A 19937-nucleotide genomic window follows, 5' to 3' on the forward strand; every position below is an offset into this window, starting at 1 on the left:
CAAGAAACGTCTTGCTGTACAGAGGAACCCCAATGCAACTTGAAGCCTAGAATCACAACGGATGAAGAGAGAAAACAAAGCGTGAGAAGCCGTCCCTCTAACGTGTGTGAACTACGCCGCCTCTTGTGCTTAACGGTAACCTTCACGCCCCACCACCCCGCCCGTCTCCTCTGCTGCCTTCTGCCACGTTCAAGGCAAAGCACTTTTTTTTTACACCACACCCTACAGCTCCAACTAAAAAGGTGTTGTACAGTGTCCTGGTCAGGATCACTCCAGCTTCCTACTGACTTCCAAGCTAACGTTCGGTTCATTTAGCTTTCTAAAAGAGCTCATAATAGGTCCTCACTGGTTATCACAGCCTTCCTATGGAACAGGCTTTAACAAACTAAATTTGCAGGGGGGGAAAGAAAAGCAATGTCTTGTGGTATGCATGCACATGCATTGTTCCCGGAGCGCCTCGCGCCGCCCACTCCTCACACCCAGGAGTCGGGGGAGGCGGGGTAGTGGCTCGTTTCATAGTTCAGTTCACTGTAGGGACGGGCAGCTGAGTAGAAGTCGACATAGTTGCCAGTGGACTTGAGTCCCAGGTGCATGGTGTACTCACTGGCGGGAGCGCGATGGTGGACCTGGTCCTCGAAGAAGGACTCGTCGTAGTTTCTCGTGGAATTCTGAAATGGCTGGTAGGTCTCGTAATCTTTCCTGCTGGGCTCCTGTGGGACGGGCTGTGCTGGAACCTGCACAGAAAAGAAGATCCACCTGGGCTGGTTCGCTCTCCCTGGACGCAGCCTCCCCATGCCCAAGGTGCTCGAGCCTCCCAGGAAGGCTGGGCCTCCGCCCTTGCGACCACCAGCACCGCGTGTCTGCAAACACTGCAAGCTGCTGGTTGCCCTTCCTTTCAAAAGCTGGTTCTTGGGTCCACACGCCAGCATTCTTGCATAATCTTTATTAAAAATTATGATTATGCTAAAACAGACAGAACATGGAATTTGCCATTCCGACTGCTTTTAAATGGACAATTTGGTGGCATTCAGTACATCGGCGGTGATGTGTGCCCATCACCAGTATCCGCTTCCAGAACTTTCATCACCTCACACAGAAACTTGACACCTATGGAACATATCTCACCACTTTCCTCCTTGCTTCAGCCCGTGGAAGCTGTCATCCTGCATTCTGTCTCTGAATTTCACTACTCCAGACAATTCAGAGAAGTATATTTAGTATGTGTCTTTTTGTGTCTAGCTTCTTTCCCTTACCATAATGTCCTCAAAGACCATCCACCTTGTAGCATGGGACAAGATTTTGTCCTTTCTTCAGGCTGAACAGTATTCCATTGTATCATTTCACTACATTTTGTTTATCTGTTCACCTGTTGATGGCCACTTGGGTTGTTTGCTCTGTTGGCTGTTGTGAATAATGCTATAATGAATGTGGGTGCTCTGGTACCTGTTGGAGTCCCTGCTTTCAGTTTTGGGGGTACGTACCTAAAAGTGGCATTGCTGGACCCTTTGTTTTTTATTATTAACATATAATGTATTATTAGCCCCAGGGGTACAGGTCTGGGAATCGCCAGGTTTACACACTTCACAGCACTCACCATAGCACATACCCTCCCCAATGTCCATAACCCCACCACCCTTTCCCTATCCCCCTCCCTCCGGCAACCCTCAGTTTGTTTTGTGAGATTAAGAGTCTCTTATGGTTTTGCTGGACCCTTTGTTAATTCAGTGTTTAGCTCTTCAAGGAATTGCGGAACTGACTTAAGCGCTGGACTTTTTGGCTACATATCTGTTTTAAATGGAAGAGGACAGACTAGAAGCTGTAGAACAGGAGTGGTTGATTTTCCTTTCCTGCATTTGCTTTCTTACACCTAGGTGCTGTGATCCCACACAAAGAGACAATGAAGATGTACAAGGTCTAATGGTCACTTGGGGATCTTCCTGCCGGCGCAGTGGGCTGTGATCAATACCTCTCTGGAGGATGGAGGCTTCCCACTGGTAGGGCCATTCCATCACACCCACCTAAGTGAGCAGGGACCAGGGCCTCAAAAGGATACACAGAAAAGCACATGATGAAAAGAGGGCCTCCACTCCAAATATAACATACTCCGAAGGACTGACATGTTTCCCAACTTGGTTTAATTAAGAACTGATTGAATTTGAGAATATTGTGGGATTATGAAGCTCTTGGTTGGCAGAAAGGGGCCTTCAGGATTCTACGGAGATCCTCAGCCCACCCCTGTACTCCTTGTTTGCCCTCTTGTCCTTTGCACATTACTCTCTGATGTCAGGGGCCTTAAAAGGCTAACAGGGTCACAGGAGCCTCTGAGATATGTATGGTCAAGAATTAGTTCCCTTTGCTTGGTTTTAAGGACAGTAAGACCAAGAGTGTTCATGGCTGACAATTAGCACTTATATGTGGGGGGCCTGGATATCCTCTGGGGTCCCTTTTTAAGCACCATGCCTCTAATGTAAGCAGAACACCCCCCCACCACAGCTAGATCATACAGTCATGCATGAAGCTCTGCTCGTGGCAATAATTGGGGAAGAGGTCTGGTGTGAATGATGGAACGCTTTTAACGAAACACGATTTGATCAGCTCCGAGCAGATTCAGTAATTCCCTGTTAATTTAACTAAGGCTCAGCATGGAAATGTCCTATAGAAATTGGTCCTAGTTAATAGGTAATGATTTGTAATTAGCACGTTGCCTGTAAATGAATGCTTCTAATGACCCGCACATAATTCTTCTCTCAAGTAAGTGAAACCCCCTCTTTTACATGTAATTGATTTACACTAGTAATTGACCTGTTCTTCAAAGAAGTGGTGAACTTCATCATAGCTGCCCTCCACTATGTCCCACACTTCCAGTTAGCGGAGGGTGATGAGTGAGGTGTCGGGCTACCTGCAAAACATCTGTTAGCCTAAGAGCTTGGCCACGAGAGGGACATTTGGAATTAATCTTTAGCGTCTGTAATTAAACAAGACCAGGTATAAGAAATTACTTGGCTAGGCTGAGGTGCTCTGTGCTATTCTTTGAAGAGCTGGGTGCTATGCTGGACGGCACTCCAACAACGTGTTGCAACTGAAACAATGAGCATACAGAGGGCTAGAGCCAGGTGGTTTAGAAAAATCACATGGGAAGGAGCTAGTGTCTACTGTGTTTCTCTGTCAGTGGGCACAATAGCCAACACTTAACAGATTCCTCTTATGTTTCTGACTATTTAAAGGTTAAACAATATGTAAGTACATATGTGTCTATATATGTATATTTATATGTATGTATGTATGTATGTAAGTGTATCTATCATCTATATCTCCTTTCCCTCCTCCCTCTTTTCTCTATCTTCCTATCCAGCCATCCATCCATTCATCCATCCATCCAATCCCCCCTTTATAGATGACAACACTGAAGCTCAGAGAGGTAAAGAAACTTGTCCAGGATGTCACAGCTAGTGGGGTTGTGAGACCGGGATTTGAACCCGTGTCCGGCCAACTCTGAAGTCCACATTCTCCCCACCACATGAACACAGTTTCAGTGGAGCCAAACTGGCCGATCCTCAGGGGGTGAGCCTCACTGGGTTGACTCCAGGCTCTATAATAAGAAGGGAGGCCAGTGGGCAAGGGAACCCTAGGAGAGCTCTCACTTCTCTGTGTCGGTCTCAGTGGCTGGGGGTAGAGGTCTGCAGGGGATATCACTTGCAGGCTCACGGCTCCCCCCCACAGTGGCTACTTCTTTCAGGCTTGTGCATGACCCGTTTCGAATTTCTTCGTGTCACCATCTTCTCTCTGGTTGGTGGATGTCTTCAGGTTGGGCACAAGTGTATTTTAATCTCTTACCTTGAGGAATTGCCTTTTCAGTTCACCTCTATTGGTTGTAAAGTCTCGTGTCAACCCCTTCTGAGGTTTAGTCCTGCAGTTCTGAGAGCGCGTGTAAACAGACTCTCCAGGAGTGGGTGACAGGCACCACCACTGTCTGGGGGGACTGAATTCGCTCACTGGCCTCCTGGTGTAGATGTTCACTGTGGATGTACATTTGCATTGTAGGAATGTTGGCTGTATTCAAAATTAGATAAAATGCTCTCAAATATAAGCCCTCCTTATGGAGGAGCTAAAAATAAATGCATTTTTTATGTTCCACTGTTCGCATAAAGCAGATTTCTATGAAGGAAGCAGAACAAGGTACAGCAGTGGTATATTCCGAATTTGCGTGTCTGCTGGGGTTCAGAGAAGCCCTGACACACCCAAGGAGCCCGAGGCTATTGCCTGCTTCTGCCTTAAGGCAGCATCCTTTCTGGGATCGGGGGGTGCAACCAGCCAGCTCACGTAGGGATACTGGCTGGGTTCCACGTTCTTGGCACTCTGTCCTATGACTCCTGCTCCCATAAAGTCATCGCTATTGAACTTTTTCCCCAATAGGAGGATGTTTAGCTTAAATTAGGAAGGACCCTGCCCCTTCTCTACCCCTCACTACCCACACACAGAAAACTGTGTTTATTCCTCACTGGGTTTGCCTACAAACTGGACTGATCACTAGTACAAGGAAAACAGCTGCCCATTACAGATCTTCAAACTTCACCATAGGGCGAAAGCTGAAGACTCAGGCTGTTAATAGACAGTGAAAAAGGTCGCGAGGTAAGGATTCGTGGTTCTCAGAGTCTAGTCCCGAGACCAGCAGCTCAACATCACCTGGAAGCTTGTTAGAGATGCAAATTTCCTCATCTCTGGGGACAACTTTACCTGCTCTGCCCACTTGGCAGTGAAACTGAGGACACCAACCAGGACCTTAAGATGCTGTTTGATGTAATAATTTGATGGTTGTCATCAAAACACCAAACCCCTTTATCTCTAGTTTATGAACACAAATTCTGTTGCTAGATACGGTTATCCACATTATAACTAAGTTATAGATATAGTTGCATACGTTTTCTTTATAAGTAGGGGATAAACTAGTAGAAGGTCAGTAGGATTTGGGAGAATTGAGGTAGTTAACTCTTAAAATGATGCCTGCAAGCAGTTGATTGGAGACCTACAAACTGAGGACCATGAAGCTTACTTCACACTCATGGCTGTTTCCTCTAGGAGTGCCGAGGCTCAGAATTCAATGAAAATGAGGCTGGAGTTCCAGGTGGTGTCATGGGCAGTGTTGCAGCTGAGTAGCTGCCTGGCTCCCTTTCCACTGAGTCATGGAAAGCCTGGCTCGCAGTTATCGCCCTGGACCCTCACTTGGCCATTGCATTCTGGGTTGGGGCCTCGTTCCCAGCTCCCAGCTCCCACTGTCTTTGTCTCCTCTTGTAGGCCTTACCTCAAGCCCGTTTCCCTCAGTGCAATGCTTCTTCTTGGGGATGAGTGGCTGTCCAGCCTCCTCTATGAAGCTGGTCAGGCCCAGCTAGGGACCAAGTCAGCCAGGAGACTGGAGCCCTCAGCAGGGGATAGGCATCAAGCACTGAAATGGAATGGACCCTGGCACACCCCTCCCGGTTAGATTGTTCAAGCTGGTCTTTTACTAGCTGTGAGGTTGGGAGGTCATTTTTAACCTGGGACAGTGCCAAAAACGAAAGCATTCCAACCATCTAGAGTGTTGGCCCTGCCCACGTGGCCAGAAAATGTAAATCATGAAGGCTGTGCACAAGGTTGTCTCTAGAACTGCCCAACTGGAAGAGAACCACATCTCCTCCTCTTTCGAATGGTTAGGGTGGTCATACCTTCCAGATTCCCAGCAAGGAGAGCTAAAAGAGCCAAAGTTGATTCCAGTAACCAACCAGAGTTGCCTGCAGTGTCATAAGGATTTACTTGGAACTTGTTTTAGGGAAAAACCAGATCTTTCGAATGGATATTTTAAAATGTTGCTTGATATTAGAATGGGGTTAATAGTCCACTCATCTACTTCCCTCTTCTGGACTGCTCAGGGAATAATGGTGGCCCTGAGCTATCACCTTGGAGCTCAGCTCAACTGGTGGCCTGCCAGTAGCATCTCCCCTGTGTTGACAAGGGGCGCCAAGCTTGAACTCTATCCAGGCCGGGCTTCCCAGCATTTGCCTGGGGCCTTGACAATTCCCACTGAGTCTGAGTACACTCTGGGGCACCCTGGGGAAAAGGCCACACTAGGTTGTGCTTACTCTCCCGGCAGGGATGCCATTTTAGCGCATTAATTTCAATTTGCTTAATTGTTCATCATAGGCTCAGGTAAAAAGAATGTGCCCCTTAGAGCCACTGGGGGACCATCCTATAAATCTAGATTGCAAGCAGTCTTAAGGAAACCAAAGTAAGCCATCCTGTAAGTTGCCAAGGACCTCTGGGCCACACCAGCGCATGTCTTCACTGCCAACAACAGTGGAATCCACGGAGAGAAAGGCCGATACAGAATAAGCCAATTCTTAGAATGAGCTTCTCTCAACCTGCGGAGACTAAAGAAAACTCCTGCACTCTTGGATGCAAAGTCAGGGTCCGATCACATCCTGACCAATATCTTTAAGAGCTATAGACAATTCTCACTGTACCTGGTATTTACTAAAGGATAAAGGTTGGTTTTCATAATTGAAATTGGCATTTCCCATACACTTTGTTCCCATTTTCCTTTGTGTTTGAGCAGGCATGTTGATATGCAGATCGCTGCTGGCCACCCCTGGTGAGCCCTTGTCTAGCACTCATGCACTTATTTATTTATTCATTGACCTCTTTGCTTTTAGCAAAGACCAGAACTGAGGTAGGTGAAGTAGATGTTAGCAACGTGTCAGGCAGGCCACGGGGTCTGGGCTTTCACCAGGGCCTTGCAGACAACACCAGATGTCTTCCAGAGTGGCTGCATATGACCTGGAACATTCAAAGCAATGGCATCACCCCTCTACCTACTACCATTTCTCCTGTTGATGAGTGATCAGAAAAAAAGGTAATTTAAGGTCGAGGAGATACTCTCCATGTCCTCCTCCTTCCTCTCTTGGAAATGGTCCTGCACAAGATACTCTATCTACTAGGAGCAGGTCCCTTTCCTTTACAGCCAGGTGTTGAGAAATGTTAAAAACCAGCACATTTCCCCCCATGTTTACTGTCTTCTGGTTATTTTGATCAAACAAACAGCTTTCAGATGTATCTTTCAGCCCAACTTTCCTGACGTAGGGTGGGAATCTAGAGCATCTACAGAAGCCAGCTCTGGCAGTGGTTACTGGCAGCCAACAGTTACGAGGAATGCCTGTCTTTCTGTAGTGACCACTACAAGGGACAAACGAATGAAGTTATCCATCAATGAGGCAGCCATGGCTGTGCCGCTTGCTTCTACAGTTCCCACAAAACCACAGAGAGAGAGAGAGAGAGAGAGAAAAGAGCCTCCAGCAAATGCTTGCCGAAGAAGACAAACACACACACACTTAGCCCAGTTCTTGAAGGGGCTACTCTTAGCATTCCTCAAACAAGTACACGAATCACCTAAATGTCTTGATGAAAGGCAACTCTGATGCATTTGTTGCATCAGATAGATTAGGGGTAGGGGTCCGAGAAAAATCTCTTCCAACAAGCTCCTTTGGGGCACCGATGCTGCCAGTCTCCCCAACTAGACTGAGCAACAAGGCACTCCTCAACGCGCCCATTTAGTTGTTCACTCTTGAACATGTCATCTCTATTTTATTAGTAACTATCATGTGTAATGAATGCTTTCCTCCAAACAAGAACTGGCTGGGTTACGGGAGCAAACGAATCCCTGTCTAGTAATCACACAACATTATCTAGAAACCAGACTCTTCTACTCATGTATGTAAGCTTTTTGTTTTGGATCATAGTAGACAACTTGCTTGCTACCACCCAACGAAGCGAGTGGCTGTAGTGAAATCAAAGACTGTTTTGAAATTTGAAGCCATTCTAGTGACTGCCGGGACCCCATGCACACACGCTGTGGCAAACGTGAGTGGACAGCAGCAGGGAATGTGATTTTTTTTTTTCAGTCCTTTACGTAGGCTATGTAGGAGTTAATTTATTTTTTTCCAATTCCAGGATATTTCACGCAAGTCAAAGGGGAAAATGGACCCAAATGTGCCCGTCTCCTCTACCTGGTTATGTTTGATGTCTTCAGTGGGCGCACCATAGGAATTCCTGTACAAAGTTGAAATTCCAGTGTTTTGAGCTGAAAACAAGAGGGAAACAGAAAGTATTAGCAAAGAAGACAAGGTTTCAAGTGAGGAATAATGGTGATCGGGGCAAGTTCTTGCCCTAACAGAGCTTGGTTTCTCGGGGTGCATTCCAAGTGCCATGGCACGCGGGAGAATCCTTTGGCTCTGGACTCTTCATTTTATATGCAGATATAAGAAAGAAGAACAGTTAGGGGTTCTATCAAATCCCCACAGGCCGGGAGTCTCTTGCAGTCACGTTCAGACTGCAGACAGGGTTGGGGCGGGTCAGCAAACAGATGGGAAGCTTGCCAGGATTCTCGCCTCCTTCTCTGGTGAGAACAGGCGGCTAATAAAAGCTTGTCTCCCGCGCTGAGGCACGCGGGCATCTTTATGAGTGACTTAGAGTTGAGCTGGAGAATGACAAGAATGAAATTTCTAATTTGGGCTCACAGAGTGCTTAATCATCACTCAGACAGTTCATTTCTCAAAGGCCCAAAGGCCGGGCAGGAAGCACCATCGGCATCTGTCCGGCACGCCTGGGGGGCTGTAGCTCTGGAACCCAGCTAGACACGGGGACAGGAGCCGCCCCTCTCTTGAGACTGGCCTGCAGGCTAGCTAAAAGGAGGGAGGGTCTGCTCTGCTGGCCTGCAGCTTTCAAAGGCACGGGCAGGGTTTGCCCCCTTCCTCCCCTAGAATCTTCAGAATCTTCAGGGTCATGCCACAGGCCCAGAGGAAGGGCCCAGGATGCTACTCCCCTCGTAATCATTTTATGATTTAAGAATGTTCTGGAAAGAACTGTCAAGTGTCAGTGGGGGTATAAAACACTCCAGAAACTAAGAAAGCCTTATCTTTTGCTTCCAGTATCTACGGAATGGTAAACTAGGATGACGCACCCTAGCTACTCTCTTACAGATACAGTTCCTGGAGACCCAAGGTCAGTAATATCGATCACTCTACCCATGACTATTAATTAAAGCACCTAACTCCTGTGCAGGAAAAGTCCTCCAGTAAATCTGTGCTTAAGAAAGTGAGAGCTGAGGGCCCATTCTGAATTTTAAAGGCCCCCCCTGACATCTTCTCTGTTTGGGTGTGTGTAGCTTCTGTCTGTATTTTTCCTGGACCCCTGCCAGCTACAGAATCTTCCCTAACAGCCCAGTGGCCACCCCACCGACCCTGCTCCTCCACCCTCGCCATTCCCAGGAGCCAAGCCATCTTGCTGGACAGACAGGATTATGTCACTGCAGTGAGTGTCTTGCCAAGGTACGAGGCGCAGGATTGGGCCTGGATTGATTTCCTGCAGTATCTCCCTCCCTTCTCTTGGCCGGGGAGTCCTAGCCACACCGGCCTCTTTCCTTGCTGGACCCGGGCCAGCCGGACTTGCTTCCGGGATGTGGGTTTGTTGATCCTTCTCCCTGGAACTCATTTCCCCCAGGTTCTGGATTGCCTCTCCCTGTTGGGGTTCAGTCTCTTGCTCAAGCTCCTGAGAGCAGCCCTGCCCATCTGGGACCCCGTGTCTTCTGAACCTGTTTATCTTCTCCATCATACACAACCCTACGTGGTACTACCCTGGTGGTGAGCTCGTTCTATTGTCTACCTCACGCGGCACCTCCCTTCACCTACGACAGCAGATGTACCGGGAGGTCAGAAATCGGTCTGTCCTGCCACCTTCACCAGTACATTGGCGTCTGGGACAGCACCTGGCCTCAGCAGATGCTCACAGAGTCAGGGCTTTATTTGCTGAGGCAATGAGTGAAGCGTAACCCTGAGAATGTATGTCCTCAAGCACTGCAATGTGCCGATGAAAAATGTCATTGCAGGGTGAAATTTTGTGGTTTTCTCTTTTCTGTTACTTGGAACAAAATGCATTTTTTTATTTGCTGGAACATGTACTATTAGAGCCTTGTGCCCCTCTCTCTGTCTCCTTAGAAGCTAAAGATGCTTCTATTAGAAGTTCTTCCCTCCTGCCCTTTGGTCCACTTCACCTGTTTAAGAGAGGGTGTGTAGCCGAGATTGAACTTGCGGCTTTTGCAAACACATGAAGCAGGTGTCTTCGTGGACACTCTGCCCTTGTACGTCTGACCTAAGAGGACACATGTAAGAAAATGCCTTTCTTCTTTTGTATAAGCCCCAATCGCCAACTGAATCAACACACGGAAGATGAGAATGGCTTTAATAAGGCATAAAGAGAATGACACAAACGGGCTAGACCATTTGATGTAAAGGCATCTGGGAAGCTCACATGGGAGGGCAAAATCCCCTGGGTGAATTTTAAAGTCACGCCGTGTAGCTGCTGGGATCACACAGCCCTCCCCTGATGCATGCTTCTGAACACGTAATGTTCCCGGGGAATCATGACCGTGAGCAATAGCTCTCGCCAGCCAGCATGCCTGAATGAACAGCTGATTCTGGCCTTCTGAGGGCTCCACGATGGCAAGAGAACACTAAGGGAGAAGACATTTTGAAAGATTCTGTCTCAGCTAGATAATGAATCCAGAGAAGGTGAGTGGGGGAAGCCTGGCACAAAAAAACCTAGATGAATCTGCATTTCTAAGGGCTCAGTAGAGGAGATTCAAACCTGGCAAGAACCTGTTCTCCCTTTAAGCCGTCCCACATGGTGTTTTGAGGGTGAATGTTCCCACGACTTTCTCATAGCAGAGGGAGTGTTTTCTTTGGGGGAAATGGTAGGACATCCTTTGATGTCTTAGAAACAAGGGAGACGGCAGTTTTCAGGTATCTTTCAATGTACTATACCGTAAGCGTCCCCTGGATATTTCTGAATGGGAACAAGTACTGCTCTTGATGTGGAGGACACGAGAAATCTGATGTGCATGTCAACGCTGAAATGACGGGCACGTGCAAAAGTGCCGTGGAGCCAGAGCTGGCCATTCATCCTTTCCATTCCTGTGTGAGACGGGGGCTTCCACCGGTTAGTTGGGCGCTTATTCATGCCACTGTGGAAGGTAGTAAGTAGACACCTGCTCCATCACCAACCCCTCCAGCACCAACTCTACCTCCACCATCACCATTTCCTCCATCATCACCACTTCCACTATCACCACCTCCACCATCACCTCCTCCACCAATACCGCCGCTAACTTCTCCATTACCACCTCCTCCATCACATCTTCCACCACCTCTCCCATCATCACTGTCTCTTCCATCACCATCAGCACCTCCTTCATCACCAACTCTACCTTCACCATTACCACCTTCACCATCTCCTCCATCACTTCCTCCACCACCACCACCTCCACCTCTTCCATCACCTTCTTCACTATCACCTTCTTCATCTCCTCCATCACCACCTCTGCCATCACCTCCTTCACCATCACCAACTCTACCTCCACTGTCACCACCTTCACCATCTCCTCCATCATCATGACCATCTTTCACCATTACCTCCTCCATCATCCCAGCTCCTATGTCTTCCTCCATCACCACATCCACCATCACCATCTCCACCTCTTCTGTCACCTCCTCCACTATCACCTTCTTCATCTCCTCCATCACCACCTCCGCCATCACCTCCCCCCCACCACCAACTCTACCTTCACCATCACTACCTTCACCATCTCCTCCATCATCACCACCATCTTCTACCATCACCTCCTTCACCATCACCACTTCTACTTCCACATCACTGCCTTCACCTCCTCCATCACTTCCTCTATCACCACCTCCATGATCACCAGCTGCACTTCTTCTATCACCTCCTCTGCTATCACCTTCTCCAACTCCTCCATCATTTCCCCCACCATCACCACCTCTACCTCCACCATCATTTCCTTCACATCCTCCATTATCTCCTCCACCTCCATCACCACCTCCACCATCACCAACTCTACCTCTACCATCACCACCTTCACCATCTCCTCCATCATCTCTGACATCTTCTACCATCACCTCCTCCACCATCACCACTTCTACTTCCATGTTACCACCTTCACCTCTTCCATCACCTCCTCCATCACCACCTCCTCCATCACCATCTCCACCAGCACCTCCACCATTCTACCACTACTTCCACCATCATCCCCAACTTCACTACCTCCACCACCACCAACACCACCACCATCTCCACTATATCACCTCCACCACTACGATCACTACCACCAACACAGTAGATAATAACAACTGACTTTTACACAGTACTCGTTGGCTTAAAGGGAACCTTCCTGTATACACATATGTTCAATGTTTTTTCAGGCTTGCTAGATGATCAGTAGTTTAGTTTTGAATTCCTTTTTTTTTAAATTGCTTTTTAAAGTAAGTCAGAGCAAAGATGCTTAAGCCTCTTAAATAAGTGCAAAAAGTGACATATATCTCAATACTGGAATTATCAAGATCCCTGTCATTAAACATCTAGAAACAGGCTAGATTTTATTTTTCAGTTATTATGTGTGCCTGGCATGATTATGTACCATTGGAACTATGCCAACAGAAACACTCCCACATTCAAAAGCCTTCTGAGTGATTCTACTGGGCAAGAGAGAAAAGTTACATAACAATTCAGTCAACTTCAGAATTGTTTTTGTAACTCTGGCTATCCCAGAGTGCCAGTGATGTGGTTATCAGAGGCGATCATAATCGCAGAATGAATGAACCAGGGGAATTGGGTGTCACTACTCCAGAGTAACTGGTACAAATTAGATTCTCTGCTGAATGTGTTGACTCTAGGGACTCGACATTCAGCTTCCCAGCTTCCTCTGTTCATGCTCGTCTACAACAGGGGCAACACTGAAGGCAGGAAAAACAGTGAATAAGAATAATAAGGTATGTTCTATGTAATGAGTGCAGGCGTGAGGCTGAGACATTCCCTGGGAGGTGTATATGTGGAGGGCAGAGTGCTGACCCTGGGGCTGTGCATCAGGAACATCTTGTTTACTGTGCTTTTCTCTCTTGCAGTCATGCAGAGCTACCATGGAAAACACTGCCTTGGGGGTAAACGCATTTACCATTAAAAAATGTATTTTAAATGGCCTGGGACTGGAAAACATCTTAATAAATCATCCATTTTTTTTTTCTCTTCTGCTTCCCTGTAGGTCTACACCTAAATAATATTTGAGAAACTCAAACTTTTAAGATCCTCTTGATGAGAAGGTCTCAGTGTCTGTTCAGGATTATGGCCTTCACACTTCCCAGTTTCATGAATAGCCTCATCTGGCTATGTTCTGTTAAAACCCTGTTCCTCGTGGTCTATTTTCATGAGAGACCCATCTGCACTTCCACGTGGCAGAGAAGGCAGTGGAATCCCTATTAGAGAGCCTGTTGGCTCTGGCAGCTTGGCTTTCAAGGCATAACCCCCCTACACCAATACCCCCAAGTCCTGCTTCTTGGAGGAAGGGAAAAACCGGGGCGGGGGAAGTGTATGGAAAGCAAGGAAGGGATGATGAATGGGAACAAGGAGAGTGTAGAGAACAGAAAGGAGTTAGGGGCAAGGCTGGTTATTAGAAAGGCTGGGCAACGCATGTTGGATGGGTGGCAATGGGTACCGATTTTGGCCTTGCTGGAGTCACAGTTGATGAGGAAGGAGAGACAAGGGGTATGATTGGGGTAGTGAGGGATGGAGGGCATAAGATCTCAATGCATCCATACAGAAATTGTGATTATTGGTTCTCATGAATCCCTTTGGGAGTCTGTTGTGATAAAAGATGGGTTTCATGTCAAGAAGAGAAAATGTCTCAGCAGGAGTTCTGTGGGCCCTGGAATCCTTTTTTTTTTTGTTGTTGTTCTTTTCCCCTCACTTCCCCTTCTTTTCTCATCCATTTCCCCTTCCTTCTATTCATGATGGCCAAGCTTGGCTACATCGCACCCACCATCTTGAATCCTCCCCACTCCAGATTATAGCAGCTAAGAAGAGCTCTAGCGTGACTCCTCTTTCTAATTTGAGGGAACATTATGAGCGGGGCAAGCAAGAAGGAAAGGGGGAGGTGAGAGATGAAAGACAGATTAAAGTGTGCATAGAGAACATTTTCCCTTAGTTATTTTCAGGTATGAGATACTCTGCTTTTATTCCTCTGGCTTAATCTCCCTGCCCCCATTCCTGAGACTCCTTGTTGTCAAGCTCTCAAGTGAGCTGCTAGCTGCTCAGTCCCGCTGAGCTGCTGAGCATGGCTTGAAGTCTCATGTCCCAGCCCTTGGCCCTGTCCCAGATCATGTCACCAGCTCTGAGGAGGAGAGGCACACGGTCACGCTCACCTGTCATGGTGTCTTTCCTGGAAGTGTGTTCTCCTGTAGTTCCGTGGTAAGTGGCATTGCTGCCAGTGGATTCATAGTCTGTTTTCCTTTCTTTGAGGCTGATCATTTCCCGAGGTGAAGCTGGGGCACTTGCTACATAAAGAAATGAAAAGGAAGACCTTCTGTGTCTCATTCCACAGCCCGGATAGCTTTCCGCACAAAGAGCTGAGGTCACGAAGACACATGGCTCAACCTGTACCAGTGTGTGTACACGGACCTGCTGGTTCTTTGTTCTTTGGGCTCTTGTCTTTACCCCTTCCCGAACTCCTTGTCATTCGGTGCTTTGCAGTGAAGGGGGCACTCAGCTTGGGGGCTGGTAATTAAAGACTATCTCCTGGGGCCATCTTTCTTAGAAAGGTATTCTGATGGGGATATGACCTACCGAAGGTGTACGGGACAGTTTTAAGAATGAGATCAAACTTGTTTTCTTTATTTCTCTTTCTCTTCTCTTCTCTTTTCTTTCCCTTTCCCTCCCTTCCACTCTCCCCCCTCTCCCCTTGCTTCTTTTCTTTCTTTGTTCCTTTGTAAAAATCAGATGTGTTTCAGAGGAGCTGTTACTGATTTTGGAGAATCCCTGATTAAAATAAATGCAGTCTTGCTTGAATACTGAGTGACCCAGAAACTGTCCTAAAGGAAGCCAGATGAACACCTAGGATGTTTTGTGGGGCTGAAGTCACCCAGCCCGCAAAGTTCAGCCCATGGCGTGGGCTGGGCAGGGCATGCAAAGAGCTCACTCCCCAATGAGCTGTCCCTGATGAATGTCCCCATCAATCTCTCCCCGACACCTAGCATCCTGGCCACTTGCTGCCTATTGGACCCGGGGAGGGAGTCCCATCTTCTCTTTAGGTCCCTGTCATTAAGTTTAGTATCTTCTATGAGCAAATCCCTATGCTAGACACTGGGGAAAAGAAACATGAATCATGTCACTTTCTGAACTTGTGGAGGACAGGAAATGGACATGCAAATAAACAGAAGCGGGGTGGGGGTGGGATGGACAGTAGTACACATTGTAGCCACGCGCTGGCACGAGGGAGCCTTTACCCATCCTTTCCTGAGAGGCAGCCTGCCAACTTCTCATACCTACTCAAACAAAATCCAGGCTCACCATTCAGCTATCAAAACCCCGAGAGGTTCCCAAACCTGGCTTCCCGCTACAATTAAATCCTTGGAATACTTTAAAAAATACTGATACTTGAGCCCCACCCAGAACCAGATGGATCAGAAGCTCAGGGTGTAAGTCTACTGGGAAGACAGAGAAGAAAAGGGCATTTGCTCCACATAACTGGACTGGGTTATGTGTCCAGTTCACACGTGTTCTCAGCACGTGGGCTGCTGGCTCTCACTCACCGCGTCCACCCTCTACCACTCTCTCTCCTCTCTTCCGTTCTCTGTCACCCTCTCCTGGGAGAGTCCTTTCCCCCTTGCTCCTTTGCTTCTATGCCCTTTTGCGTAAAGCTTAGCCTTTTACAAGTCGCTGCCAGGCAACCACGAAGGGACAATATTTTGGAGCCTCTTGACCAAAGCTTTCAAAATTAGCATCTAATAGTGTGCAGATGGTGGGGTTTATTAAAGTATGTCAAGTGTGTAATTATCTTTCAAGACCTCACACACAGTGGTCCGAATCCCGGTAAACTAAGATTACACTCCTGGAAAAAAATCAAATCATGCAAACAAGTGTTCACTTTTGTCTTCGATGTGCCTCAGGAGGAAGTAGCAGGCATTGCCCTCGCGGAATGGCTGGGGTAGCTCTTGGAACTCTGCCCCTTCTCCTTCCAGCACCTTCTGATCTACTGCGTCATTTCATCTCTCTAACACTGATGTGTCGTAATAATTAGGGCTTTTAAAAAGACACCATCTTCGTGCTTCCCACACTCACTATTTTTTATCTTTTTAAAAATTTTATTTTATTTATTTATTTGACACACAGAGAGAGATCACAAGTAGGCAGAGAGGCAGGCAGGGAGAGAGGAGGAAGCAGGCTCCCCACCGAGCAGAGAGCCCGATGTGGGACTCGATCCCAGGACCCTGAGATCATGACCTGAGGTGAAGGGAGAGGCTTAACCCACTAAGCCACCCAGGTGCCCCTATCTTTTTAAGATGTATGGGGGTAAGAAACATGAAAGGTCACCCCTGTGCTTCCAAAGGTGGAAATTTCTTCGTCTCACAGTGGTGTCCGGTTCTTGTCTAGTGCAGAATGGAACGTTAGAAGCCATTACACCACACTAGAAACAGAAGCTTTCTTGCGGCTGGGAGAGAGTCATTTATTTCAGTCAAATGTTCCCCATTCATGTCTGGTTTTCGTCATCATCCTGACAGTTAAGTGTGGTGTAAAGTTCAATGACCAGTGATCTCAAGGGTGGACGGGCACTCTCCTGCCATGCCCCCTGGGACCGGTTCCCCAGCAGACAGAGGGCAGCGAAGAGCAAGGAGAAATTCTTCTTAAGTAAAAACCTAGATAGTGGTGTGTGCATACACACGTGTGTGCGCACACGCGTGCACATGTATGTGCATACACATGCACACACACACCCATCTAGGTATTTATATATTTATTCAGCTTTCCTTCTCACAACAAAACTCCAAGTGCAGAAATCAAAAGCTCGGTTTTTAGACTTATACTTGGAATAAAAACAGTGGAGACTATGCCACTTATATATTAAATGATGGGCTCCTACTTGGCCCTTAATTTTTTCCTTCATCTTAGGCATTATCCAATGTGACTGAAAAGGGTATAAAAATGAAGTATTTTTATAAGTAAATAAGAGCAGTTAGTTGAAAATTCAAGCAATAGAAACAGGACAAAGTTAGAAAAATATTCAACTGAGTGACTTAATAGTTCTGGGTGGTTGTGATAAGACTTTATCAATGATTTATTGGCTGGTTTAAAGGTAATAATAGCAGGCTAATCAGGTTTGGAGTAGTAACGAAACCCTCAATGGGATATTTCAAATGTATGTCATTTTATAGCTAGAAAAGCGTGCCCTTTCTCCCTCACTCTGTTATTCTAATTGCAATCAATACAATGCAACTCAAACTATTTTAAATTGGAAAGTGTGCACAGAAAACCCTGATTTGCAAACATCTAACAGCTATCTTTATTCTTGTTGTTTGATGATTGCAGGCGCATGACATACATTTCATGTGTATAACACCTATTAGAGATCTTTAGAAATCTGTTAGATGTGTTGTGAGTCTGTGTAAACACAACACAAAGTTACCACTCCTAGGAAAGAAAAAGGGACTCATTTGGTGTTTCTAGCCAATGTCCAACTGGGACGGCTCTCCTTCTGTGGGGATCAGCCAGGGCTGGAGGGAGGGCCCTGGCACCAGGGGAAATGAGGACTGGCTGACTCTGGGCGTCTCTTACCTGAGCGGTTGTTGGGAGACACTCGCACGGGGGAGATGGAGGGTGTGCGGGAGGAGGAGTAGGGCCGTTGCCGATCCCTCTCGATGGTCGACGATGAGGCTACGAAGTGATACTGTGACCATCCGTCCTGCAATAGACCGCATATGCCCATTAAGGGGGAAGGTAGAGTGATTCTTCATCCCCTGACATTTCGAAGTTCCCAACATCTGATTTTGTAAAACATTTCCACTGTCTGTCAAAAGCGATCATGAGCCTGAGATCGCGGAGGCCTGCTTGATCTTCAAGGTGAGTGGAGAGGAGGGGTGTGAATTGAGACCCACCTCGCTCCCTCTAGACAGTCTGCCACGAGGAAGCCTGCTTTTAAAGGGCTGGCTTTCCTTTCCAGATGCTGAATAAACGGTCTCTTTATTTACATGAAAATACGGTGCTCAGAATGTGAGATGACCCTGAAACTGTCTATTCTTTTTTTTTTTAAATTTTTAATTTTTTACTAACATGAACATATATTTTTATCCCCAGGGGTACAGGTCTGTGAATCGCCAGGTTTACATACTTCACAGCACTCACCATAGCACATACCCTCCCCAATGTCCATAACCCCACCCGCAACCAACCCCTCTCCCAACCCCCCTCCCAACCCCCCTCCCCTCAGCAACCCTCAATTTGTTTTGTGAGATTAAGAGTCACTTATGGTTTGTCTCCCTCCCAGTCCCATCTTCTTTCATTTACTCTTCTCCTACCCCCTTAACCCCCCATGTTGCATCTCCTCTCCCTCATATCAGGGAGATCATATGATAGTTGTCTTTCTCCGATTGACTTATTTCGCTAAGCATGATACCCTTGTGACGTCGTGGATGAAACTGTCTATTCTTTATGGACCCAGTTCCAGCTCTGCCTGGCCCTCTTCTCAAGACCGTCACTGTGTACCCACACCCAGAGGGGTATGGTATGTTCTCTGGTTTAATCCAGCAACTGTATTTTTCACTTTAGAGTCCATACAAAATGTGTCTTACCAACTAATCCTCCATTAAGCCTTCTCTTTTATAAAGATTTTTAAAATTTATTCATTAGACATCAGACATTAGACATCAGAGAGTGAGCGAGCGAGTGCACAAGCAGGAGGAAGGGTCAGAGAGAGGGAGAGAATCAGACTCCCCACTGAGTGGGGAGCCTGAAATGGGACTTGATCCCAGGACCCTGGGATCATGACCTGAGCCAAAGGCAGATGCTTAACTGGCTGAGCCACCCAGGCACCCCTGTATTAAGCCTTCTAATATCCAGTAAATATGCAATAAGACACATATACTGGTTTTCATTTTAAAAACCAAAGACATACATTGTGGATCCTTTCATGAATTTAGAAACCATAAAGAAAAAAAAAAAAACTGTCAGTAGTTCCACCCTGCCCCAGAACTCCTGTTAACACGCCACAATAACTCCTTCCAGTGTTTTCTCCCCTTTAATTCAATTTATATATATCAAAGTCAGATGTCAAATGGCAGTGACACTACCCCAAGGAAGAGAAGACCCGTCTGTTCCTTCACCCCCCATCCCATTCCTGCGTCACAAAGGCAACCAGTGAAACTCTTCGGGCCTTTTTTTTTTTTTTTTTTGGTTATATTTAGACTTTTAAGGGACTCAACGTTCTATTAAAGAATAATTGCAGGCAGAAATAGATGGAAGTTAATGAAGAACAAAATTCATACTCATTTCAGTATTTGTGTCTTTGTTTCTCTAATTCTGATTCTTATTCTGTTTGGCTGGTAGGATAAAGCCAAGGTTAGACGTATGCTATTTTAAAACTATTACTTAGCTCTTAATTGAGAATTTACTACAAGGCGATATTTTCTCAACAATCTCATGGGCTGGATGCTATTAGCATCCCATTTTACTGAGGCTTAGACAGTTAATAGGCCACCTAAAGTCAAACACTAAGCAAGTAAAGAAACAGTGATACTGAAATGTGGCACACTTACAAGTACTTGAAGGTGAGCGGATCAAGGAATTCAGGTCGGAAAATACTAGTGTTTTTAGATTATGGGATGTGGCAATGGAATGTGTGTCACTCTGGGATCAATTAGCTTTGCAGCAGAGACCTGGAGGATGACAAGGACCAGATACCCAAGCCAAGGGAAGAGCAGATGTGAAGGCAGGTGGACACGGGCTACACCAGATGAGAGCCATCGGAAGTCTCCATGGCTGAGGAGTGACCAAGGGGCACCAAGAAATCGAGAAGCCTT

General features: G+C 46.8%; 1 protein-coding gene across 3 annotated transcripts in view; it reads right to left on the reverse strand.

The window, feature by feature from the left end:
• Positions 1-217: 217 nt before the first annotated feature.
• CTNND2 (catenin delta 2) overlaps positions 218-19937 on the reverse strand; it is a 915285-nt gene continuing 895565 nt past the window's right edge. For all 3 annotated transcript variants that reach the window (XM_047730983.1, XM_047730982.1, XM_047730984.1), the window contains 4 exons: positions 17698-17824; positions 14292-14423; positions 8034-8107; positions 218-734 (listed from right to left, as the gene is read on the reverse strand). In XM_047730983.1, coding sequence (XP_047586939.1) covers positions 474-734; positions 8034-8107; positions 14292-14423; positions 17698-17824 — 594 coding nt within the window. In that variant the 3' untranslated portion in view covers positions 218-473. The remainder of the gene's footprint in view (positions 735-8033; positions 8108-14291; positions 14424-17697; positions 17825-19937) is intronic.

This window comes from Lutra lutra, chromosome 5 (genome assembly GCF_902655055.1).
Source record: "Lutra lutra chromosome 5, mLutLut1.2, whole genome shotgun sequence".
Taxonomy (NCBI): Eukaryota; Metazoa; Chordata; class Mammalia; order Carnivora; family Mustelidae; genus Lutra; species Lutra lutra.